Genomic DNA, 26,009 nt, shown 5'->3' on the forward strand with positions numbered 1-26,009 from the left:
AGGTGCTGTTTACAGCACAGGCTCTAAAGGGCTGGCACTGTATGCTGTAACTTGCACAGTTTAGGAGATATTCAGAGTGCATGCAGCCAATGACATCACCAGTTTATGTGCTCTGAAGGTCCGGACCTTCAGAGCACAATTTTAGGACTTGTTCACAGTACCTACAGGTAAGCCTTACTAAAGGCTTGCCTATAGGTACAAGTGGTAGAACAGAGTTTACTACCACTTTAATCTCCAAACTGTGGCCTGAGGGCCGGACGTGGCCCTTTGCTTGCCTTTGTCCAGTCCTTGAGGCCCTATTCCTCCTACTGACGCCAACCATGAGGCATCATTGCTGTCACTGACACCAACAGTGGGGCACTATCCATCCCACTGAGGCCAATGATGGGGCACCATTCTTCCCATTGACACCAACGATGGGACACAATTCCTCCCACTGACACCAATGATGGTGCACTGTTACTGCCACTAATACCAACGATGGGGCATTATTCTTCCTATTGACCACATTTTTTAAATCCTGCTGACCACCAAGCCTGAAACATTGTGGACTCCCATCGAAGCTGGAACATTTTCTACTCCCGTTGGCCACAGTCTGGCCCTTATAAAATCTGAAAATCAGGGAACTGGCCCTTGGTTTAGAAAGTTTGGAGACCCCTGATCAAAAATAACTTCCTATACTAGGGTGATAATGCTGCTTCTCCATAAATACGGCACAGCAAGAGAGTGTTGTCACTCTAGGACATGATGACAAAGGTGAAATAATGAAAAAAGCTTTTCAAAAAGAATGCAGCCTTCACACCTAAGAATTGGTATGCTGCAATTTATTATATGTTTGGTTTCTAGATTAGATACACTTGCCTTAGTTGCCTTAGTCATAGAACATGTCAATTAACACAAGCAATGAACAGGAATAAGACATTGCATATTCTAAATAAAAATTATCCCCATTCAAAACACAACCCTGAAATGCTGTTAATTGAAACCCCTATCTAGGCTATAATTTGTATTCGCTTTAACAACATTTACGTCACAATAAATAAAGTTTCACACTCAAGAAGAAAACCTCTAACATCCTTTGAAAAATCCCACGTAGGCTTTAAAGTGTTTATATTATGGGGATTCCAGAATAAATACATTGCATACACTTTCAGGGCCATCATCAGAAATTTTGGGGCCCCTTACATAGTTTTAGGCCATCAACATTCCCCAGTGCCCACCCACTGGCAGTCCCACCAAGTCCAATCCCATGTCCTTCTCTTCCAGTCTAATCTCCCCCGATCTTATATCCTTCTCCTCCTCCTCCAGTCCCATCTCCTTCGTCATATGTCATCCCTCTCCAGTCCCATCTCCTCCAACCCATGTCCTCCTCCTCCATCCCATGTCCTCTTCCTCCATCCCATGGCCTCCTACTCCCCCTCCTCCTCCAGTCCTATCTCCTCTGTCCCATGTCCTTCTCCTCCTCCAGTCCCATGTCCTTATCCTCCTCCAATCCCATCTCCTCCATCCCATTTCCTCCTCCTCCAGTCCCATCTCCTCCATTCTATGTTCTCCTCCATCCCATGTCCTATATCCCATGTCATCCTCCTCCAGTCCCAAGTCCTACATCTCATGTTCTGTATCCCATGTTCTCATCCTCCAGTCCCAACTCCTCCCTTCTATGTCCTCCTCAATCCCATGTCCTCTTTCTCCCCCTGTCCCAGCCCCCATCCCGTGTTCTCCTCTTCCAGGAGGATAATTCAACACAGACGCAATTAACGGACACAATCATCAGTGTATGAACACAGTGACATATCCCAGGATCACACAATAGATGTTCAGAAACTTGTCATTTTAAAATGAAATCCATATTTTTAGTTTTATTTTGGATGGAGTAGTGAAGAGTTAGAACCCCCCTCCTTCTGATGACAACTCCATTTTTTTACTTTTGATCACCAGGACAAAGAGATCCTTGTTCCAGTGACCCTAATATAGAAAATCCAAAACTTTGAGTTGTCCCCAGAGCAGGAAAAGATGAAACCTCCCACGGGGGACTGCGGTTCTGGTGTCATCTGTCTCCAAGGGCGTTTCCCTCTCATTACCTGTTGCATCTATGTGACCTCACAATGGGATGCAGATAGTAAAAAAAGAATGGTGTTTTATACAGTATATATATATATATATATATATATATATATATATATATACATACATACATACTCACTATATATATATTACAGTGATGTGGTGATGGGACAGTATACTAAGATGCAATTGGGGATTGCAGTTACAGCACTTTATTCACATAGAGTTTTGTAATAAATATTTACCTTGAATTGTATGTATTTAAACAGTTGAAAATGTTCGCCATACTGCCGGAAATACTGCAGCACCTTGGAATTGTGCATGAAATTGGGGTAGTCGTCTGGTATTGGGTAATCACTGTAACACATCATCTCCTTAGATGTATTGATGATAACAGAATTATAAATACTGGCTCTGTCATCTTCAGGAACTTCCTGCAATTAACACCATACAGCATGAATTCAAATTTATAAACTGCAGAACAAAAACAGATAATTGAAAACAAAAATATTGATAGGTTGTATCATTGATGGTTTCTATAATGTGTTGAGCACTTTAGTGGTGTTCTTTTTTTTTTATTTATTAACAGTATAGGTGCTGTAAAAATATTAAGCCTTTTGTGTTGATTTCAAGTGTTATAACTGGATTCAGAAAACAAGTTAACAAACACACACCCATGAAGGATTTATTACACAGGATCATGCATACACAATGCCAGGAATTTGACTTGCAACATCATTTTGGGCTCTGATTCCACGCTTGACCTCAGTTGAACGTTCAGCATTTTTTTCTTTTTCTGGCAGTACATGGCATCTCTTAACTCATTATATCAAGTGCAGTGGAGTAAATAGAACTTGTGTCAAAACAAAAATGTCTAACATAAGCCTATTAGTGCCGGTCCACACTACAGTGACTAAGGCTCCAACTTGTAAGTCCCCAAGTCGCCCCAAGTCGCTGGACATAAGAAAGAAATGCCATGGAAGTGAATGAGAGCCATCTTAATGTACACTACAGCGACTTGTACCCATAGATTTCAATGGAGGTCACCTCCAATTAGGATCTTCATCTATATTGAAGCAACTTTACAGGAAAAAGAAAATAATTTACCCAGGTACTCCCCACGTTTAACCAGGCAACCCTCTCTCGCCCCCACAGAGCTGATTATTCTGTGATTGGCCACAGCCAAAGTCACCTGTCCTGGAGACAAATTTAAGTTGTGTTGTAAGTTGCTCAAAGTCACGCTAAAATCGCCTCCAAATCGCTTTGCAAAGTCACACTGTAAGTCGGGTTATATGAAAATGCTACTTGTTATGAAAGAATTAATGTACTTTTGTCCTATTACTAATTAGAAATTTGGACAGTTGTGGAGGCAACATGTACTCTCATGGTACGGCATAAACTTACAACAGTCAATTTACAAAAATATATATATTTATTATACATAAATACACACATCATAAAAAGCCTTCAATAGTAGATAAATTACATTAGATGCTACTAATCACGGAGCATCCACTTGTCTGACACAATTTGAAAGAACTTAGATGTATATAATAATAATTCTGCACTGTGACACACAGAGATTTGTTCTTCCAGTTACACACTCTACATGTTTCGTGGTTACCCCCTTCTTCAGGAATATATAAGGTCAGAATATGATCTACAAGAAAGCATATAAATCAAATATACAGTATTAGAACCGAAAACACATAACTAATAACCAACCTTCATGGTACACTGTCATCCATCTGATGCATGACAGTATACCATGAAGGTTGGTTATTAGTTATGAAGCTTTGTATTTCTAACTATCCAGGCATGAAACCTACACAACCCTGCCAGACTTACAGCCAGGCTAGTAACCTTACATTTCTTTGCTGCTAGCACCTAGTCTGTCACAAGACAGTGAAAGAGCAACAGAAGTTCACCCCCTGATCATGCTGTTCTTTCCTCCAATCAGCATGTCTCATTGACAGTACATGTGCATGCAGGATACCTGATTGGCTCCTAGTGCTGCCACTCCCTATCCCAGTCTGAGGGCTGCTGTACAAGAGGAGAGGGAGGATTACATGAGGCTGTCTCAAATTCAAATACTTTGACTAGCTGCATATAAAAATACATGTTATTATTTGTGTTATTATTTTGTAATAAATACCCAGTTTAATTAAATGTTGTTTAATATCTGATCAGAGTGTTTTTAGGGCATTGGATTTTCTAGGACTTTGTTCAAATATTTGCACTGACACCAGCACAGAGAAAAAAAATACTTGCAGTAATTAAAATGAGCATCTCACATGAAAGAAAAGGGAGCTGCACTCCATTGTAAAAGCAATATTGAAGGTTTCATTTGTCCATTTGTTGCAGAGATAGGCCATGTTTTGGGAATTTCTCTTAGATAAAATAGCTGTCTAAAAAAACACCAAGCCATTGACTCTGATTTAAAGCACCTGTGCAAGATAAAGGAAAACCTGAAGTTGGGAGTAGTTGAGGATAGGATTGTGAACCACTGATCGAAATCAGTGAGTAGAGGGGCTTGCAGAATGGGACTATGGGATATCCACCATCATCAGATGTCCTCCAGAGGAAGCTACAACCAGACTCATGATGGATACAGTTTGACACTCTATATACAGTATGCGTCACCACTCCAAAGCATCCCATAGTAGGTGAGGTTGAAAAAGGACACAAGTCCATCAAGTCCAACCTTGATGTGTGATTTTATGTCAATATTACATTGTATATCCCTGTATGTTGTGGTCGTTCAGGTGCTTATTTAATAGTGTTTTGAAACTATTGATGCTCCCTTCTGAGACCACCACATGTGTAAGGGAATTCCACATCCTTGCGGCTCCTACAGTAAAGAACCCTCTACGTAGTTTAACCACCTCCCACCTGGCCACTGCACATATACGACCGGGTGGGTGCTTCCTTCTGTTGAGTGGATGTTCAGGAATTTCCTTCAGAAGGAGGAGGATCGCGTGTGTGCGTGCCCCCGCAGCAGCGCAATCCCAATGCGCTCATGTCACCTGGACACGGCACGCCTCTGATCAGCAGGAGGGCTCTGTGATTGGCCCTCCTTATCACATAAAGGCTGTGTCCAATCACAGCCATCATGTGACATAAATAGAGACATTTGCTAGGCAATTGGCTCTCCTCTCCTCACACGGAATTTGTCAGTGAGGAGAGGAGAGTGGATCGCTGCAACCGGCCAGTGATCAGTGAGTATGAGCTGTTTTTTACAGCTTTTTACACTGATCACCGGCCAAGTGTCTCCACACAATGTTCCCAAAATAGTGTCACCAAAACACTGTCACCACACATATGTCCCCACACAGTAAAAACACCTGTCCCCCACATACTGTGCCTCCCAAAAGTATTCACCCCCTTGGCATTTTTCATGCTTTGTTGGCTCACAACCTGAAATTAACATGGATTGTTTGAGGATTTGTATCAGTTAATTTACAGAACATGCCCACAACTTTGGAGATTTTTTTTATTGTGAAGCAAAAAAATAGGACAAAATAACAGAAAAAGGCAATATGCATAACTATCCACCCCCCTAGGGGGGTGAATAGTCAATACTTTGTAAAGCCACCTTATGCAGCTATTAGCCTTTGTACACACAGTCGGAGATTCCGACACCCAAATCCGTCAGATTTTGTCCGTCGGATTTTGTCCGACGGATCTTGTCCGAAACTGTTGCATACACATGGTCGGACAAAGTTGTCGGAAAATCCGATCTTTCAGAACATGATGACGTAATTTCGTTACGATGGGACTACGTTCAGGTTAGTAGCCAATAGCTTTGATGTAGGAATTTGATCTGAGCATGCGTGGCACTTTGTCCGATCGGAATTCTCTACACATGATTGGAGTATGTCCTATCAGAGCATTTTGTCGGAAAATATTTCCGGTAAGTTGGAAAATTTGGTCCGACGGATATTCCGAAGGAAACAGTCCGATGCCTACCACACACAGTCGGAATATCCGACAAAACGGTCCGATAGGACACATTCCGACGGAATCTCCGACCATGTGTACAAGGGCTCACAGTTTCAAGTCGCTTTAGGTAAGTCTCTATAAGCTTGACACATCTTACCACTGGGATTTTTGACCATTCCTCCGAGCAAAACTGCTCCAGCTCCTTCAAGTTAGATGGTTTGTACTTGTGAACAGCAATCTTTAAATCTGACCACAGATTTTATATTGGATTGATGTCTGGGTTTTGATTAGCCCATTCCAACACATTTACATGTTTCCCCCGTTAAACCACTCAAGTGTTGCTTTAGCCGTGTGTTTGGGCTCATTGTCCTGCTGGAAGGTGAACCTCCATCCTACCCTCAAATCACACACAGAGTGGTACAGGTTTTTCTCAAGACTATCCCTGTATTTAGCACCATCCATCTTTCCCTCAACTCTGACCAATTTCCCAGTCCCGACTGCTGAAAAACATCCCTACAGCATGATACTGCTACCACCATGTTTCACTGTGGGGATGGTGTCCTTTGGGTGATGTGATGTGTTGGGTTTGCGCCAGACATAGCGTTTTCTTTGATGACCAAAAAGTTAAATTTTAGTCTGATCAGACTAGAGCACCTTCCTCCATACATTTTGGGAGTCTCCCACATGACTTTGCGCAAACTCAAAACGTGCCATTTTGTTTTTTGCTGAAAGTAATGGCTTTCTTCTTGCCACTCTGCCATAAAGCCCAACTCTATGGAACGTACGACTTATTGTCCTCCTATGTACAGATGCTTCAGTCTCTGCTGTGGAACTCTGCAGCTCCTCCAGGGTTACATTAGATCTTTGTGCTGCCTCTCTGATTAATGCCCTCCTTGCCCGGTCCGTGAGTTTTGGTGTACGGCCGTCTCTTGGCAGGTTTTCTGTTGTGCCATGTTCTTTCCATTTGGTTATGATAGATTTGATGGTGATCCATCAAAGATTTGGATTTTTTTTATAACTTAACTATGACTTGTACTTCTCAACCACATTGTCCCTTACTTGTTTGGAGAATTCCTTGGTCTTCATGGCAGTGTTTGGTTAGTGGTGCCTCTTGCTTAGGTATTGAACATACGCACACGCATATGCCAATTATCAGTTTTCAATTTCTGAAAAACTGTTTTATGTATATATTTTTTCTAATTTCACTTCACCAACTTAGACTATTGTGTTCTGATCATCACATAAAATTCAGATAAAAAAAAAACATTGAACTAACGGCTGTAATGTAACAAAATAGGTAAAAAGCCAAGGGGGTGAATACTTTTGCAAGGCACTGTATGTTACAGTAAAATAATATATCCCAATGATCATCTCCACACATATGTCAGTGATTATTTGCACACATCTGTACATGATCATCTGCATACATCTGTCCTTGATCACACAAACCAATTATTATACACTTAATGGGATTTTTTTAACCAAAGACATGCAGCAGAATACATTTTGGCTTAAATTTATGATTCAATTAGATTTTATTGGATTTCTTTTAACCATTTAAGCCCCGGACCATTTTGCTGGCCAAAGACCAGAGCACTTTTTGCGATTCGGCACTGCATTGCTTTAACTGACAATTGCGCAATTGTGCGACGTGGCTCCCAAACAAAATTTATGTCCTTTTTTTTTACCCACATTGGTATTTGATCACCCCTGCGTTTTTTATTTTTTGCTCTATAAACAAAAAAAAGAGACAATTTTGAAAAAAAAAACACATTATTTTTTACATTTTGCTATAATAAATATCCCCCAAAAATATATAGAAAATATTTTTTTTTCTCAGTTTAGGCCGATACATATTCTTCAAAAAAAAAAAATTGGTCAAAAAAAAAAAAAAACTTAATTGTTTATTGATTGGTTTGCGCTAAAGTTATAGCGTTTAAAAAATAGGTGATAGTTTTATGGAATTTTTATTAATAATTTTTTTTACTAGTAATGGCACTATCAGCAATTTTTATCCTGACTGAGACATTATGGCGGACACATTGGACATTTTTGACACATTTTTGGGTCCATTGTCATTTATACAGCAATCAGTGCTATAGAAATGCAGATTCCTGGCAGTGAAGGGGTTAACCACTAGGGGGCAGTGTAGGGGTTAAGTATGTCCTGGGGAGTGATTCTAACTGTGGGGGGGCATGGCTACGTGTGGCACATCACTGATCTCTGCTCCCGTTCACAGGGAGCAGAGATCAGTTACACTGTCACTAGGCAGAAAGGGGAGATGCTTGTTTACATTAGCATCTCCCCGTTCTTCCTCTACGTGAGACGATCGTGGGTATCCCCGCATGACATCGAGTCCACAGGACCTGTGACCCGACTCACAGAGCTTGCCGCGGGCGCACATCCTCAGGCCGCCTTTTAAAGGGCAATGTACAGGTACGTTAGTTTGCCTGTATGAGCACTCTGCAGACGTATATCGGCGTGAGGCGATCGGCAAGCGGTTAAACAGAAAGTAGGATTTTTTTTTTTTCAAAATGTCCACTCTGTTTTTCGCTTATATCGCAAAAAATAAAAAACTGATTTCTGAATAAATACCACCAAAATAAATCTCTATTTGTGAGAACAAAATTCTAAAAATTTCATTTGGGTACAGTGTTGCATGACCGCGCAATTCTCATTGAAAGTGCGAGAGTGCTGAAAGCTGAAAATTGGCCTGGGAAGGAAAGGGGCGAATGTGCCCAGTATTGAAGTGGTTAAGGTTAAACTTCTTTTCTTCTAATTTTAATGAGTGGCCACCTGTCTTATTAAACTCCCTTCCGCTAAAAAGTTTTATCCCTATTGTGGGGTCACCAGTACAGTATTTTTAAACTGACCATCCCCTCTCAAGCATCTCTTCTCCAGGGAGAATAAGTTCAATGTTCGCAACCTTTCCCCATGACTAATATCCTCCAGACCCTTTATTTACTTTGTTTCCCTTCTTTGTACTCACTCCATTTCCAGTACGTCCTTCCTGAGGACTGGTGCCCATAACTGGATGGCATACTCTAGGTGCGGCCAGACCAGAGTCTTGTAGAGTAGGAAAATTTTAATTTTATCCTGGAGTTAATCCACTTTTTAATGCATTCCAATATTCTATTTGCTTTGTTAGCTTGACATTTCATGCCATTGCTGAGCCTCACATTTACTAGGACCCCCAGGTCCTTTTCAATCCTAGATTCCCCCAGAGGTTCTCCCTCTAGTGTATAGATTGCATTCATATTAATGCCACCTAAATGCATTATTTAAAATTTTTCTACATTAAACCACATTTGCCAATTGCCATGCAGTTGCCCACCCCATTAATTTGTTCAGATGTTTTTGAAAGGTTTCTACATCCTGCGGAGAAGTTATTGCCCTGCTTAGCTTAGTAAAGTACGCAAATACAGAGATTGAATTGTTTACCCCATCCTCCATGTTGTTTATGAACAAATTAAATAGGATTGTTCCCAGCACAGAACCATGGGGGGCCCCACTACCCACCCCTGACCATTCCGAGTACTCCCCATTTATCCCCACCCTCTGAACTTGCTCTTGTAGCCAGTTTTCAATCCATGTACTCGCCCTATGGTCCATGCCAACAGACCTTATTTTGTACAGTAAAGGTTTATGGGGAACTGTGTCAAATGCTTTTGCAAAATCTAGATCCAGATACCACGTCTACGGGCCTTCCTTTATCTAGATGTCAAATCACCTCCTCATAGAAGGTTAATAGATTGGTTTGACAAGAACTATTCTTCATGAATTCATGCTGATTACTGCTAATGATACCGTTCTCATTACTAAAATCTTGCATATAGTCCCTTATCATCCCCTCTAAGAGCTTGCATACTATTGATGTTAGGCTAACTGGTCTGTAATTCCCAGGGATGTATTTTCGGCCCTTTTTAAATATTGGTGCTACATTGGCTTTTCTCCAATCAGCTGTTACCATTCCAGTCAGTAGACTGTCAGTAAAAATTAGGAAAAATGGTCTGGTAATTACTTGACTGAGTTCCCTAAGTTCCCTTGGGTGCAAGCCATCTGGCCCCGATTGATTGATTTTTTTTTTTTTTTTTTCAAAAGCATTTTATTGGGTTTTTCAGAATACAAAGCAATACAGAATACAAAGCAATACAGGCATAAGCGACTGTACACAAGGCAGAATAATAACTGTTGTCAGAAATCAGTCTGAACAGGATAAGCAGCTAGTAATATAACAATTCCTCAAAATTAGGAAAATAAGCAATGAAAAAACGGAACGTGTACTTTACAAGCCAAATAATGAGGTTCGAGAAACATAGTAGCCAAAGTTAGGGGGAAGGGGGTGGGAATATAGGGAAGGGAAAATTGGGTATCGTGGGAAAGTTAGATTAATATATACCTGACTCCGGTCGCCCCTAGAGGGCTCTGACTGCGACCAGAGAAGGGGTAGTGGAAGATAGAGAAGGATAAGTAGAGGGAGACAATACAAGATGTATCATAAGAATGTCAACTGCAATACTGGGAGAGCTCCTCGAAGGATAATTAACCTGATGACCTAGTGAGGTGGAGTTGTCGGAATGTTCAGTGAGCTGGGCACCCCTGTGTTCCCAGGATTAACGGATGACATGGAATTACGGAAATGTGTCCAACAAGCCCATGTTGAACTATAAGTAGTGGGCTTATCAAGTGCCTGGTGTATAAGTTCCTCCATTTCGGCTATAGTATCCACTCTTTTTATCCATTCAGCTATAGACGGAGGTGTTGTGCTTCTCCAGTGTACAGGAACACACAGATTAGCTGCATTAATGAGGTGAATAGTAAGGGATTTAGTGTATGCTCGTTTGGATGTGTGAGTGTGATGTAATAAAAACTGTGCCGGCGAGAAGTCCGGGGTGTATGTTGTAATTTGAGAAATCAGTTTGTGTATTTCAGTCCAAAATGCTTGAATGAGTGGGCAATCCCACCATATGTGAAGAAGTGTGCCGATGGGTCCATTGCATCTCCAACAGTTAGGAGGGGTGGAGGGGTGAAATTTGTGAATTTTGTCAGGGGTTCTGTACCAACGTGAAAGTATTTTAAATCTGTTTTCTTGAGTAGTGGCATTAATCGAGGCCTTGTGAGTATTGTAAAAAATGTTTTCCCAATCTGCGGTGGTGAGGTTCAAGTTAAGATCTGATTCCCAACGTTTCACTAAAGCGTCTTGTTTAATAGCATGTGAGGAGAAAAGAAGTGAGTATACCAGAGAGATGACGTGTCTTTGGGGTTCCTGACTGGTGCATAAAGTTTCGAAGGGTGTGAGGTTTCTATGCCAACATCCGCTTCTATTTGGATCTCGGAGAAAGTGTCGAATTTGTAGGTATTTGAAGAAGGGAATGTGGTATTCCGAGAATCTTGAGGACATAAGGGAATGCGTGAGGAGTTCCCCATTTTGGAAGAAATTGTGTGCAGTTGGTTTAAGTGTAGAGGAATCTGTATGAGGTAGACGTCGGGATATGCCTGCTGGGAATTCTGGATTATGGTCCAAAGGCGTCAAAGGACCCGGGGAAGGTGTCAATTGTAGGAATTTGCAAGCTTCCCTGAATCTCTGTGTAGTGGCCTGAATGAACGGGTTGGGTAACGAATCTCTCGGAATGAGCGATGAAGATATCCATGGCAGGTGTGTAAGAGGGAGCCGAACAAAGGACTGCTCCAGTCGGATCCAATCTTTGTGAAGCACCTGGGAGTGCCAGTCGACGATTCTATTCAAGTGACACGCCAAGTGATATCTATGGATATCAGGCACCCCCAGGCCTCCAATGAGTTTAGGTAGTATTAACCTTTCCCAACGCAGTCTGGGTGCTTTAGACATCCAAATAAAATGTCTGCATAAATTTTTATAAGATTCAAAGAAAGACTGTGGGAGGGATATAGGGATCGTTTGAAGCAAGTAAAGGATCCGAGGGAGTATGTTCATCTTTAAGATTGCCAGTCTTCCAAACCATGAGAATGGACCTATTTGCCATTTGTGTAGGTCAGCTTGAATAGTGCGAAGAATCGGTAGGAAGTTTTTGGCGTATAAGTCTTTAAGATTGACCGGAATTTGTATACCCAAATATTTAATGGAATCTGGTTCCCAGCTAAAGGGAAAATTTTGTTTACATTGATCGACTATGGAAGGCGCAAGGGAAATATTAAGTGCTTTAGATTTAGAGAAATTAATTTTCAAATTAGATAGGGCCTGAAAAAGGGCAAAGTCTTTAAGAAGGTTGGGGATGGTAGTAATGGGATCAGATAGGAAAAGGAGAATGTCGTCAGCATATGCTGCTATCTTATAAATGTTGCCGCTAATTGAAAGACCTTTAATGTCTGGGTTTTCCCTCAACTTACGGAGGAACGGCTCCATAGTAAGAATGAAGAGCAATGGTGAAAGGGGGCAATCCTGACGGGTACCATTGGCGACGGAGAAGGCGTTCGACAGGCGACCATTTATTCTAAGTCTAGCTGAAGGGGACGAGTATAGAACCATGATCATTTGTAGCAAACGATGAGGTAGTCCCATCATCTGGAGCACCGGCTCCATATAATCCCATGCTACGTGGTCGAACGCCTTCTCCGCGTCGAGGGATAAAAAGAAACCAGGGGTAGATGAGGTTGTCAGCCAATGGTGTATATTGAGAGCTTTGGTGGTGTTGTCCCTGGCTTCCCTACCAGGGACAAAACCAACTTGGTCCAGATCAATCAGACGTGGGAGTAGAGGTGAAATTCGGTTTGCTAGAGTTTTAGCAAATATTTTGACATCTACATTGAGAAGTGAAATGGGACGATAGTTGGTGATCAGCGTAGGGTCTTTTTCCGGTTTAGGAATAAGGGTGATATGAGCTTCAAGGATATCTCTAGGGGCTTCGAGGGAAGACGTGACGTTGTTGAAGGCATCAACCAGACGGGGAAGCAAGATTTCCTGGAAAGACTTGTAATAGCTTACTGTAAGTCCGTCAGGGCCTGGACTCTTCCCGGGCTTCATCTGTTTCAAGGCGTTTAGGGTTTCTTCCACTGATAGTGGAGCATCAAGGCCAATGACGTCTTCATTAGTGAGGGGATCAGGGGAGTAATCGTTAAGGAATGACTGAATAGCAGCTTTCCTGTCAATTGGTTTGCGTTGGTGGGGGTCAGAGGGGAGATTATAAAGCTCTGAAAAGTAATGGACAAATTTGTTCATGATGTCTTCCGTTTTAGACACGGTTTCCCCTGAAGCGGTTTTAATGGTATGGATAGTGTGGGATGCTTTTTTAACCTGAAGGGCTCTGGCTAGCAATTTCCCGGATTTGTTGCTGTGTTCATAGAAGAACTTCCGGGATAGGGCGAAGTTGCGTTTCACACGTTTGTGCAATTCCCCTAGAAGTTCTTCTCGAGCATCAGTCAGATCTGCCAAAACGTCTGCAGCTAGGGAGGATTTATGAGCTTTTTCTAGCTTGTATATTTTGGTGGTTAAATCCTTTATGCGTTTTCGCCTAAATCTGTGTCTAGCTGAGGCCAGAGAAATAAAGTCACCCCTAATAACACATTTATGTGCTGCCCAAAGTACAACGGGAGGGGAATCCACTGTGGAATTTTCGGAGAAATAGTTGGAAAGATTTTGGGATATCGTCTGCACATTGGCAAGGTCAGTGAGAAGGGAATTGTCTAAGCGCCAAATATGGGAGTGGGTAGCCGAATCTGGGATTGATATAGTTACGGAGATCGGGTTATGATCCGATAGAAACTGCGGTTCTATGGTCGCTTTGAGTAGTAGAGAAAGGTCATTTTGGGATAAGAAGAGGTAGTCAAGTCTAGAATATTTATTGTGGGGCGAGGAGAAGAAGGTAAAGTCTCTTTCGTTGGGGTGAAGTGTGCGCCACGAGTCGTGTAACAATAGATCCTGAAACTGTGTCTTGATTGCTCGAAGGGCCCTGTATGTCAATGTGGAGGTTCCGTTGGAAGTGTCTAGGGGGGGATTGAGGGCAACATTGAAGTCACCACCCACTATCAGGGTGCCGGATTGAAATGCCGTAAGGTGTTGTAGAGTGTTACGAAAGAAAGTAACCTGATGTATATTGGGAGCGTAGATGTTGGCGATTGTGACATGTCTGTTATGCAATAAGCCTTTCAGGAATAGATATCTCCCCTGCATGTCAGACTTAACATCAAGAATGTGAATGGGACAATGTCTTGATATTAGTATAGAGACGCCTTTAGATTTAGCTTCACTATTGGGGGCATGATGAACTGTGGGGAAATGTGTACTGTGCAATTTCGGGATGGAATCAGCTCTAAAGTGTGTTTCTTGGATAAGAGCAATATCGTATTTGCCATGTTGTAGGTAGGATAACAGATGTTTGCGTTTTTCAGGTGTGTTGAGGCCCTGAATATTGATAGAGCATATCTTAAGTGATCGTTGGGGAGTAGCCAGGGGTTGCAGCGATGGTGAGGTGGGCATGATGACTATTAGAGGGAGAGTTCGCGTGTAGTGATAGGGGTGCCTATCTAATGCTCTCAGGGAAGGGCCAAGAAGGGAAGGGGGGAGGGGGGAGGGGAGTACGTGTAGAGTAAACTACGAACTTAACCGAAGAGACAGTGAGAGAAGGAAGTCTCACTGTCTCAAAGTAAGGTGAATCGGTGTAGGTACGGCGTAGGGACTGCAAGCCTATCCGGGATCGGACAGGGTTATCAGGCACCTCCGCCGTATGGGGGTTGAAACCCAACTATGACCGAAAACAGGGAATAAAATATACTGCTAGTAAGCCGACTCACGACCTCCGAGTGTGTGAGGGGGGAGATGTATGGCTACGTCGAGTTTGAGCAGAAAGAACAGCATATTGTGAGTAATCTGAAAACACAGGAATGTAGGAGGGGAGGACGATAGGACAAATCACAGAGATATACATTTGTATCATGTGAACTTAAAGAGGAAGTAAACCCTTCCAAACAACTTGGACCTATAGGTAAGCCTAGATTAAGGCTTACCTGTAGGTCCAAGCAATATCTCCTAAACCTATATGGTTTAGGAGATATTTGCCCGAAAATGGGCACCGCTGTCTACGGCGCATGCGCCGTAGACAGCGGCGCGCAGGCGCACTAAATGCAGCAAATCCAAGAATGGATTTGCCAAATTTGTCGACTCCCGTGCGCATGCGCGGGAGTGACGTCATCGCGGCTTCGCCATATGGCAGCGGCGGAGCTGCGAGACGCGACTCCCGTGCGCATGCGCGGGAGTGACGTCATCGCGGTTGCGCCGCTGTGATTCGTCGGAGCTGCGAGACGCCACAAGCAACATGGATGCGGCGGACTACAGGGGACAGCGGCGACTTCGCTGGCTCCTGTGTCAGGTAAGTGACACATAATGAGCTACTATGCGATGCATAGTAGTCCATTATGCTTTACCTTTGCAGGGAAAAAAAGGGGAAGTAAACCCATCAGGGTTTACTTCCTCTTTAAAAACAATATACAGATAGTGAATAGGCAACATAAGTAGAGGAGCAAACCATTCGTCAGAGGAGTCCTGCAAACCCCTAAAATCAGGGATCCGGAGGACTCGCCCGAGGCACAATAATGAGATACATATCGGCAAAAATATGAAGCCGATAAACTGCCAACTGAACAAACAAATAACTGTACAAGCAGGAGGACCATTGTAAACTTGCCAGAAGGACTTGGCTAAGTACTCCGTCGGAGGTGTCATAAGTGTCGTGGACCCCCCGCGGGGTACAGAACCAGGCAAAAACTTTCCGAGGAGAAAAAAAAAAAAAAAAAAAAAAAACCCCCCCCCCATAAGTTACACAGGCCGTGAAAGTACAGCAAAACGTAAAAACCTTCTAGGACAAACTGAAAAAGAAACTTACTTTTGTAGCCCAAAGGCAGAGTATTGTAATAAAATATTGCCATATGCAATTAACAGAGAATCGGCAATCATCAGTGATAGTAATGCTAGGCCGGGAAAGGGCTCAGAACAAACATTTCCAGGCCAGAGGAAAGGGGATGCTTCACGTTGAAAAAGAGAGGAGTTATTACAACAATAGAGTTGAAGTACCTGTAAGGCTACGGGATATGCGGCAATCATAGTGGCTAAAGCCCATATAATATCAAGTGTCCGGAGTATCCAGTCAGGCGTAAGAACATCCCACAATGAGGCGAATGAAGCTACAGTACAACAGCAGTAAGTAGGGGCGTTGAAAAGTTAGAGCCGCACTACCGCAGGATGTCAGAGCCTCGATCATGGTCAAGTAAACTGGGAACTATATATAGGCAGACGTGTCGCCGGGTAACTTCATGAGAACGCCATGTAACTTCCGGAGACAACATCCTGTAGGGGACGGATTTGTAGCCGCAAAGGGTTTTGGGGAATGTAGTTTCAGATGACAGTTGCGGAAACTCTGAGAAGAAAGATCCGTTGGGTGAAAAGCACTACCAGTCCCCCACAGGGTATGCGGAACAAAGAGTAAAATAAAAAAAAGTGAGGGAAAGTGCACCGGCCACTTATGCAGTCCGTATTCTATATGGAAAGAATAAGGTTTCCATAGGTAGCAATACCGTTTGAACGAGTACAGTTTTCAAATAAAAGTTAAAAAGGAAAAAGGAAAAAGAAATGAAACTCGAACAGCAGGTAGTTCAGGTCAGCTCAGTGAAAAGTGAAATACACTTCAGCCAGGAGAAGGTAAAGGGAGGCCCGAATGGTAGGTAAAATACCTCCAAGGAGAGTGCAGCTGCTAGGGTCCCGGATAGAGTAATGCGGATGTTCGGTCAGCGGTCTCTTCTAGCCCTCCGGGAGCTCTGGGTGTAATATGGACTGTGGCTGCGGCGGGGTCCCCCGCGCGTGTCTCGGGCCTCTGAAGCAGAAGGCGATCTGCGCCGACGTAGGCCACTCTCCTGGGCTTCCATAGGATACACTGGGTGCGTGTCCTTCTTCACCGCCGAGCGGCGGAAATCAGCGAACCAGTTGGGTACCTCCACAGGTGGAATATTGAGAGTGCGGCAGAACTGAGGTAAGTCTTCAGGTACTCTTAGGAGAGCCGTGCGACCCGACACTGTTGCTGAGAGGCCGAACGGAAACTTCCATTTATAGGCAATGCCATTGCTGCGGAGTACTTCCAGTAATGGTTTCAGGTCCCTTCGATGTTGCAGGGTAATGCTGGTAGGATCTGGATAGATTTGGATCGTGGAGCCTGCATGGGTGATCTGTGGTGTCTCCCTGGCTTGCTTGAGAATTTCTTCCTTTAGCTTAAAATCAGGGAGACAACAAACAATGTCTCGTGGGGGATCGGTGTCCCTTCCTCTGGGTTTCAAGGCTCGATGGATCCGGTCCATGGGTATGGGGGTCCGAGGAGGCCTATTCAATAAGGTATTGAAAATTTCAGTCACAGAGGGAATGATCTGATCTACACCGACAGATTCAGGGAGGCCTCTGACGCGAAGATTATGGTGTCTTCCTCTGTTATCGAGGTCCTCCAAGTGAATTTGTAATGCCCTGAGTTGCAGGGTATGAGTGTCCACATGATGAGTTGTCTTGCGGAGCTGTGAGTCTTGTTTGGACACTGTATCCTCTACCGCTCCTATCCTTTCAGTCAGGGAGCGAATGTCTAAGCGGAGCTCAGAAATGGCCGCCGAGAGCGTGTCCTTAATATCCGCAGCGATCGTCTTAAGGTCGTGGATGTTTAAGTGTGGTTGAGAAGATAAAGGAGCTTGGTGTTGTGAATCGTCGTCCACTAGAGCTAATGCTGGAGAATGCGGTGGAGACGATCGTGGGCCCCTTGAGGTAGACGTTAGATTGTGTGGAGGCCTGTTGGTTGCGGTCGCCATATTGCCCCTGTTGGCGCGGAACAAGTCAGGGATCGTGTTGCTGTGGGTCCCCGAATTCCGTCTGGGAGAACGGGACCGGGATGCTGATGAGTTCCGCGAGGCAGTCCTCATGAGAAAATGTACTGCGGGTAGCTAATATCTCCGTTAAGCTGATAGCTTGTCGTGAGTCGGCAGGAGCTATGGAACTAAGCGTCCATCTTCCAGTCAGGTCAGGCCACGCCCCCCTTAATTGATTTATTAATGTTAAGTTTCCCAAGTGTAATTTTAATTCTGTCCTCTGTTAACCATGGAGGTGCTTCCTGTGAGGTGTCATGAGGATAAACACTGCAGTTTTGGTTACTGAAGCCCACCAATTTCCTTGTGAAGACTGAGGAGAAGAATAAATTCAATACCTGTCAGGTCACCTTGAGGCAAGGTGACAGATGCACACCGTAGGGATCAGGAGTGCACCGCAAGGTTGTGGACCCTACGGCTGACTGCTGCGGACGGGAGACAGATCCCACTGGGGTTAGAGCGTAAGATTCCCTGGGGCGCGGAGTCTAAGAGCCAGCAGGTGTTCACCAGCGCCTCTAGTGGTGAGGATGGACTTGGCTGCAACTGGCTCCAGGTCACGACCCCCAGGGTCCCCCAGCTCACACCCACTATAGGCAACAGGAGGATAGGGATAGTGAGGGACAAAGCCAAGGTCGGGGCCACAAGCAGACAGGAATAGTCAGGGACATGCCAAAAGGTCAGGATCACAGGCAAACAGGGATAGTCAAGGACACGCCAAAGTCGGTAACGGAACAACAGAAGCGCACACGGCAGGTAACAGGACCCCCAGGGTCCCCCAGCTCACACCCACAGTAGGCAACAGGAGGATAGGGATAGTGAGGCACAAAGCCAAGGTCGGGGCCACAAGCAGACAGGAATAGTCAGGGACACGCCAAAAGGTCAGGATCACAGACAAACAGGGATAGTCAAGGACACGCCAAAGTTGGTAACGGAACAACAGAAGCGCACACGGCAGGTAACAGGAAGCTAACACACAAAGGTTGATCAGCAGGGTTGGCCTGCAGTGCACAGGTTAATATAGAGCTCCCTGATAGGAGCTAGGGTGGAGCCATGCCAGAGGATGGATTACAAAAGCAGACAGGTGAGGGTCGGCTGGTCTCTAGATGAACACATGGAAACAGGTAAGCAGACAAACTATTGCATAACCATGACAGTACCCTCCCTCTTACGAGGCCTCCCCCTCCCCCGCCTGGGTCCAGGCTTAAAGGGAAACTCCAGATGGAACCTCATCAACAGACTAGGAGCAAAGACCTCAGATGCAGTGATCCAAGACCTCTCCTCAGGGCCAAACCCTTTCCAATGTACGAGGTACTGAAGAATGCCTTTACGGAGCTGGGAATCCAAAACTTGACTAACGTCGTATTTTAGATTATCCTCAGAGGCTGGAACCGAGGTAAGGAGAGGACGAGAGGACTTGAGGACTAAAGGCTTTTTAGGAATGGGTAAGGGCATGAGAAGATCAGGAGCCTGAGCAGGGTCCCCAGACCCTTAAAGATGAGCTGGGCATCCAGACCAGGACCACCAGACTGGGCAGAGGTCAGTGGATCCCTGAGGTCAGGTTGGTTAGAAGGTGACATGTCACAAGTGTCAAGCTGGATAGCTGAAACACAAACAGAATGCAGAGAGCCCTGAGAAAAAGATTGAAAACCCCACATGGCCGAATGAGGCAGTCTATCCAAAGGATGGATTGAGCCTCTTAAACGGGTTTGAACGGACATAGTAGCAGTAGGGTGAGGCCAGGTCACAGAAGGTCCTGAACAAGAAGCAGGAAGCTCATTGGGCATGGGCTGGACTGGCATAACTGGTGCAGAGGCCGACTGAATAGTATTGTCAGGTGTAGCGACCATCTCAATCGCATCACAGGGCATAGCGACTGTGGAACTTGCAGACAAGTTAGCCTGGCTGTGCATCCAAGGGAGATTAGGGACAGGCAAAGGTAAATGGTTATGCAAACTGGAGTGAATGATCGACTCAGGTTCATAGGTGGGCCCCTCATCCAGAGTACCACATGACCTAGAGAGTGCATCAGTCCGACTATTGCAGGACGCATCCCAGAGATCGCTATATACAGCGGGAAGAGCAGAAGATACTGGGATGGTGGTAACAGGAAGTTTCTCTTTTGGGGTACCCTTGAGTAGGCAGGAAGAGGAACAGGAGGAACCCAAGGCCAGGATCTGTCCAGCAGACCAGTCAACGTGTGGAGAATGGAGCCGTACCAAGGAAGACCTAGTATGATAGGAGATGAAGCCTTAGGTAAGACAAGGAAAGATATCCACTCCTGGTGGAGTGTCCCTACTGACATCTTAACAGGAAGGGTCTGGAAGCGGATAGGGCCCCCTGGGAGAACAGTGCCATCAATCGCCAAGACCACCAATGGCGTTGTAAGGGGCAAAAGGGTAAGTCTCATGGAGGATGCAGTTTCCCAAACCATGAAATTGGCAGCGGCTCCGGAATCCAGATGTGCTGAGACCGAACGAGAGGAAGCACCGACATGAAGCAACACAGAAAGAAGAAGACGAGAAGGTGAAGGTGATATTTCAGGGTCTAATACTCCACCTTCCAGATGTATTAGCCCTGAGCGTTTTTCCGGACGAAGAGAACAAGTGTCACGGAAATGACCTTTGGCCCCACAATAGAGGCATAGGCCCAAAGTTCTGCGCCTAGCGCGTTCTTCGGGAAATAACCTTGTCCGGCCCAACTGCATAGGTTCCTCAGCAGGCAGGTTGTGCTCCTCGGATTGAAGAGAAGTTATTGGGAGCTCAGGCTGTCTAAAGAATGGGGAGTGCTGGCGACTTTTTTCCAGGGCCCTCTCCTGAAAGCGAATATCGATCTGGTTACACAAGGTGATGACACTGTCCAGATCAGCAGGAAGGGATCTTCCTGCTAATTCATCCTTCACTCTATCAGAGAGGCCATGTAAAAAGGTTGCAACTAGGGCCTCATTATTCCAGCTCAATTCAGCTGTGAGGATTCGGAACTGAAGAGCATACTGTCCCACAGAAGCGGACTCTTGACGGGGGCGTAAAAGAGCGCTAGCCGCTGAGCAGACACAACCCGGTTCCTCGAAGATATTGCGAAAAAGTTTCAAGAAATCAGACAGGCTAGAAACCACTGGATCATTCAGTTCCCACAGAGGGGCAGCCCAAGCTAGCGCCTCGCCAGACAGGAGGGATATAATATATGCTACTTTCGCCCGATCGGACAGGAAGTTTTGGGGCTGAAGTTCAAAATGAATTGTGCACTGGCTAAGGAACTCCCTGCAAGCCTTGGAGTCCCCAGAGAAACGGGCCGGAGCTGGTAGTTGTAATGAATGTGTGACTGCAACTGATGCGATAGGTGCAGCAGCAGATAGCGGTTGTTGAACCGAGGGTCCTAATGAGGCCTGAACCTGTTCAAAACGGGATACCAAATCCTGAAGGAATCGCATCATCTGGGTCTGATGCGATTCTTGGGTCTCAAGTCTGCGAACTAAGCCCTGCAATGGATCATCTGCGGGTAGCGGCACATCAGCTGGGTCCATGGCTGATCAAACTGTCAGGTCACCTTGAGGCGAGGTGACAGATGCACACCGTAGGGATCAGGAGTGCACCGCAAGGTTGTGGACCCTACGGCTGACTGCTGCGGACGGGAGACAGATCCCACTGGGATTAGAGCGTAAGATTCCCTGGGGCGCAGAGTCTAAGAGCCAGCAGGTGTTCACCAGCGCCTCTAGTGGTGAGGATGGACTTGGCTGTAACTGGCCCCAGGTCACGACCCCCAGGGTCCCCCAGCTCACACCCACAGTAGGCAACAGGAGGATAGGGATAGTGAGGCACAAAGCCAAGGTCGGGGCCACAAGCAGACAGGAATAGTCAGGGACATGCCAAAAGGTCAGGATCACAGGCAAACAGGGATAGTCAAGGACACGCCTAAGTCGGTAACGGAACAACAGAAGCGCACACGGCAGGTAACAGGAAGCTAACACACAAAGGTTGATCAGCAGGGTTGGCCTGCAGTGCACAGTTTAATATAGAGCTCCCTGATAGGAGCTAGGGTGGAGCCATGCCAGAGGATGGATTACAAAAGCAGACAGGTGAGGGTCGGCTGGTCTCTAGTTGAACACATGGAAACAGGTAAGCAGACAAACTATTGCATAACCATGACAATACCTTTGCCATCTCCCCATCCTTTGTAACCAGATGTCCTTCCTCATTCTTTATGGTGCCAATATGGTCTGTCCTCCCTTTTTTACTGTTTAGATACTTAAATAATTTATTGGTATTTTTTTGCTCTCCTCTGCTATATGTCTTTTGTGTTCTATCTTAGCCGCCCTAATTTCACCCTTACATTTCTTGTTGCATTCTTTATAAAGTCTGAATGCTAATGATGATCCCTCAACCTTGTATTTTTTTAAGGCCTTCTCCTTTGCTTTTATATGCTATTTTATTGGAGTTAAGCCATCCAGGACTTTTGTTCACTCTTTTAAATGTATTTCTCATTTGGGTGCATTGGCTAATTGTCAGGGCTGGGCTCAGTCCTTCCTTTTCAAAGCTGGCCCCTCAGCTGTCAGCTAATTGTCAGCTCCTATCTCTCCACAGTGACTCACCTGTTGATGATATCCTGCTCGTCAGTCCTGCCTACTTAGGCCATCCAGTCCAGATGATCTCTGACTTCACCTTGGTCACATCTCTAGAGACACTCTCCTGTGCTTCTGTTAAGGACGTGCTTGGCTGACATTCCTTCTGGCTCCAGGGCCTTTTCCTGGCCATATAACTCCGGTCCAATCACTGCCCATGTTAGGCCTGAGGAAGGAGCGTAGCTCCGCAAATGCACCGCCTATACGTCCATCTGTTCCAACACCCGGAAGTGATGTCGTTCCCCTGGTTGTCGGTGTGCGTTCCACCGCCCGGAAGTGTCACTGGTGTATGTTCTTGTATGTGCTTGGCTGACATTCCTTCTGGCTCCAGGGCCTTTTCCTGGCCATATAACTCCGGTCCAATCACTGCCCATGTTAGGCCTGAGGAAGGAGCGTAGCTCCGCAAATGCACCGCCTATACGTCCATCTGTTCCAACACCCGGAAGTGATGTCGTTCCCCTGGTTGTCGGTGTGCGTTCCACCGCCCGGAAGTGTCACTGGTGTATGTTCCAGCTTGCTCTACTGAATACCACCGTCCTCCAGTTCACAGAATGATTCCACTCCATGGTTGTTTGGCAGTTTGTTGTTTACACGCCTATTGCTAGTGTACTTTTGTGAGTACCAAATTTTAAGTTTTTATTAAAGCACTCTTTTAATACTGCACTTAGAGTGGTGCCTCTTTTTCTATTTCCAGCATTCCTTCTGGCTCCACATTCTGCTTGCTGTTCTACTATGCTCATCTCTGGCTCCCTGAAATTTTGGCTTGTCTAACTATCAGTTCTGGTTCCTGAACTCTGGCTATGTTTTAACTATGTTTACCTTTTTTATTATTATTAAACAAGTGTGATTTAACTGTACTTCTGTCTCAGTCTGATTCATGGTTTCTGACAGTAGGCGAAGGCCATGAATTCAGTAGATGCAGTCAATCCACTTGTTGGTAAAATTTTTTACAGATTGGATGAGCAGAGTCACCTCATGGATCCATTTGCCATGGCGTTACAAACGCTCCTGAGTCGCACGGCTCACCTGGAATCTCACACTGTTGCTGCTCTTGTACAACCTGTGTTGCAGGCTGTCCCTGCTGCTGCTCCAGTCTCTGTGCAGGCACTCACCTCGTGTATTACCTCTATAAGAGATATTTCTGGTTCCACTCCATTTACCCAGCAATTTGGGGGTGATCCAGTCTAATGCAGAGGGTTACTCAACCAGGTTGAGATATATTTTGTGATGCTGCCTCAGGCGTTTCCCACGGACAGAAGCAAAGTAGGTTTTGTGATATCTTTGCTTTCTGAGAGAGCCTTGGCCTGGGCAAACCCTCTATGGGAGACACAAAAACCTGTTGTCTTGAGTTAGCCTGATTTTGTGACTTACTTTAAAAAGGTATTTAACGTTCCCGCACTCTCCGCTTCTGCTGCCAAGTGCCTCATGTCCATCAAACAGAGTATGAGAACTGTTGCAGATTATGCCATTGAATTATGTTCTCTGGCAGCAGAGGTTTCTTGGAACAGTGTGGCCCTTGTGTCTGCTTTTTCTCATGGTCTCTTAGATACAATCAAGGATGAGATAGCAGACCAAGATATACCCACTGAGCTGGAGCGGTTGATCGCATTTGCTATCCTCATTGACCCCAGACTCAGAGAAAGACTCCCTTTTAAGGAGTGCTTGCAGAAGCCACCTGTACATTTGTCTCAAAACTTTGCAGTCCCGCCCTTCCTCCCTCACTTCCCATGCCTCCTGGTACCAAGTCGGTCTGTGAAGATGAACCCATGCACTTGGGCTTCACACGTCTTTCTGCGGATGAAAGAACCCTTGGGAGGAAGGAGAGATTATGCCTTTATTGTGGCCAGGCAGGTCACTTTCTGAAGTCTTGTCCTACACGTACAGGGAACGCCCGAACCTTGAGGTCCTGTTATGGACAGACTTTAGGTGGCATTGTTTCTTGGGCTGCGTTGTGCATTGAGATACAGGCTCTAATCAACTCTGGGGCTGCAGGCTTGTTCATCGATTCTGCTGCAGCTTCGTGACACTCCACTTGCCATTGAGGCTCTTGATGGAAGACCTCTACAGCCTACCCATGTGACTCATGAGACTGTTCCGTTGTCCATGGCCATAGGTGCTCTTCACCATGAGATAATCCAATTCCAAGCTATTTCCTCACCTAAGTTTCTGCTGGTTATTGGTTATCCTTGGTTACAGAGGCACAACCCCTCTTTTGATTGGCTCCATGCTGAGGTTCTCTCCTGGTCGCCACAATGCAGTAAGAAATGCTTCCAGAAGGTAGCCAAGGTCCTGTGCACCTCTTCGCTCTCCTCCCTGTTGGAGGAGTACCGCAATGTCTTTGTCAAAGGTCAAGGTGGTAGCTTGCCTCCACAACGGTCATATGATTGTGCAACTTGGTGCCATACCCCCTCGTGGGTTTACCCTTTGTCAGTCTTGGAGGATAAGGCCATGGAGGAGTATGTTGCAGATGCACTTTCTTGAGATTGCATCTGTAAATCCTCATCCCCTACTGGTACTGGTTTCTCATTCTTAATCATTTCACGATTAAGAATGCCTATCTGATTCAATGATTACCGAGTTATTTGACTGGCTCAAGGGAGCAACGTTTTTCACGAAGTTTGATTTGAAAGTGGCATGCAATCTCATGAGGATTAAGGAGGGCAACGAGTGGAAAACTGCATTTAATACCAGAACAGGCCATTATGAGTACCTCGTAATGCCGTTTAGTCTTTGTAATACCCCAGCAGTTTTCTAGGAGTTTATTAATGCTGTCCTCTGAGATTTGTTGCAGTTATGTGTGGTGGTTTATCTCAACGATATCCTTGTATTTTCCAAGTTCCTGGAGAGCCACCACACAGATGTCTGCCGTGTGCTTCAGAAATGAAGAGTTCCATCGTGAACAGGTTAAATTCCTGAGTTATGTATTTTCCACTGCTGGTTTTTCAATGGACCCAGAGAAAATTTCAGGAGTCCTACAGTGGCCCTGACCTGTGGGTTTACATCCTCTGCAGTGTTTTCTTGGCTTTGCCAACTATTATCAGAAGTTTATTTGTAACTTCTCGTCTCTGGTCAAGCCCCTGATTGATATGACCAGAAAGGACAGTAACCCACAGAGTTTGTCTCTGGAGTCTGTAAAGGCTTTTGAGAGTCTCAAGGCTGCCTTTGTTTCTGCTCCTGTGTTGGCACATTCTGATTCTACGTTACCTTTTATCTTTGAGGTTGATGCTTCTGAGACTGGAGTTGGCACCCTTCTGTCTCAACATCCTAGTTCTGAGATCGCTATGCATTCTTGTGGCTACTTTTCCAAGAAATTGTCACCTGCAGAGTGCAATTACGAGATTGGTGACAGAAATCTGTGGCGATCATTTTAGCCCTGAAAGAATGGAGACATCTCCTCAAAGGTACCACTGTACCGATTCTCATTCTTACTGACCATAAGAATCTTACATTCTTGTCTGAGGCTAAACACCTCTCTGCCAGAAGGGCGCGATGGGCTCTTTTTTTGTCTAGTTACAATTACATCGTC

The 26,009-nt window shown here is 45.1% G+C and overlaps 1 protein-coding gene across 1 annotated transcript in view; it reads right to left on the bottom strand.

Annotated features, from left to right (window-relative positions):
- Window positions 1–26,009, bottom strand: part of LOC143928262 (flavin-containing monooxygenase 5-like) — a 168,877-nt gene that overhangs the window by 100,223 nt on the left and 42,645 nt on the right. Inside the window, exon 3 of the mRNA XM_077453026.1 lies at window positions 2,310–2,498. Within this exon, the coding sequence (XP_077309152.1) occupies window positions 2,310–2,498 (189 nt within the window). The remainder of the gene's footprint in view (window positions 1–2,309; window positions 2,499–26,009) is intronic.

The sequence above is a fragment of the Lithobates pipiens genome, unplaced genomic scaffold, assembly GCF_037356315.1.
Source record: "Lithobates pipiens isolate NorthernLeopardFrog02 unplaced genomic scaffold, aLitPip1_a1.2 Scaffold_23, whole genome shotgun sequence".
NCBI classification, from domain to species: Eukaryota; Metazoa; Chordata; class Amphibia; order Anura; family Ranidae; genus Lithobates; species Lithobates pipiens.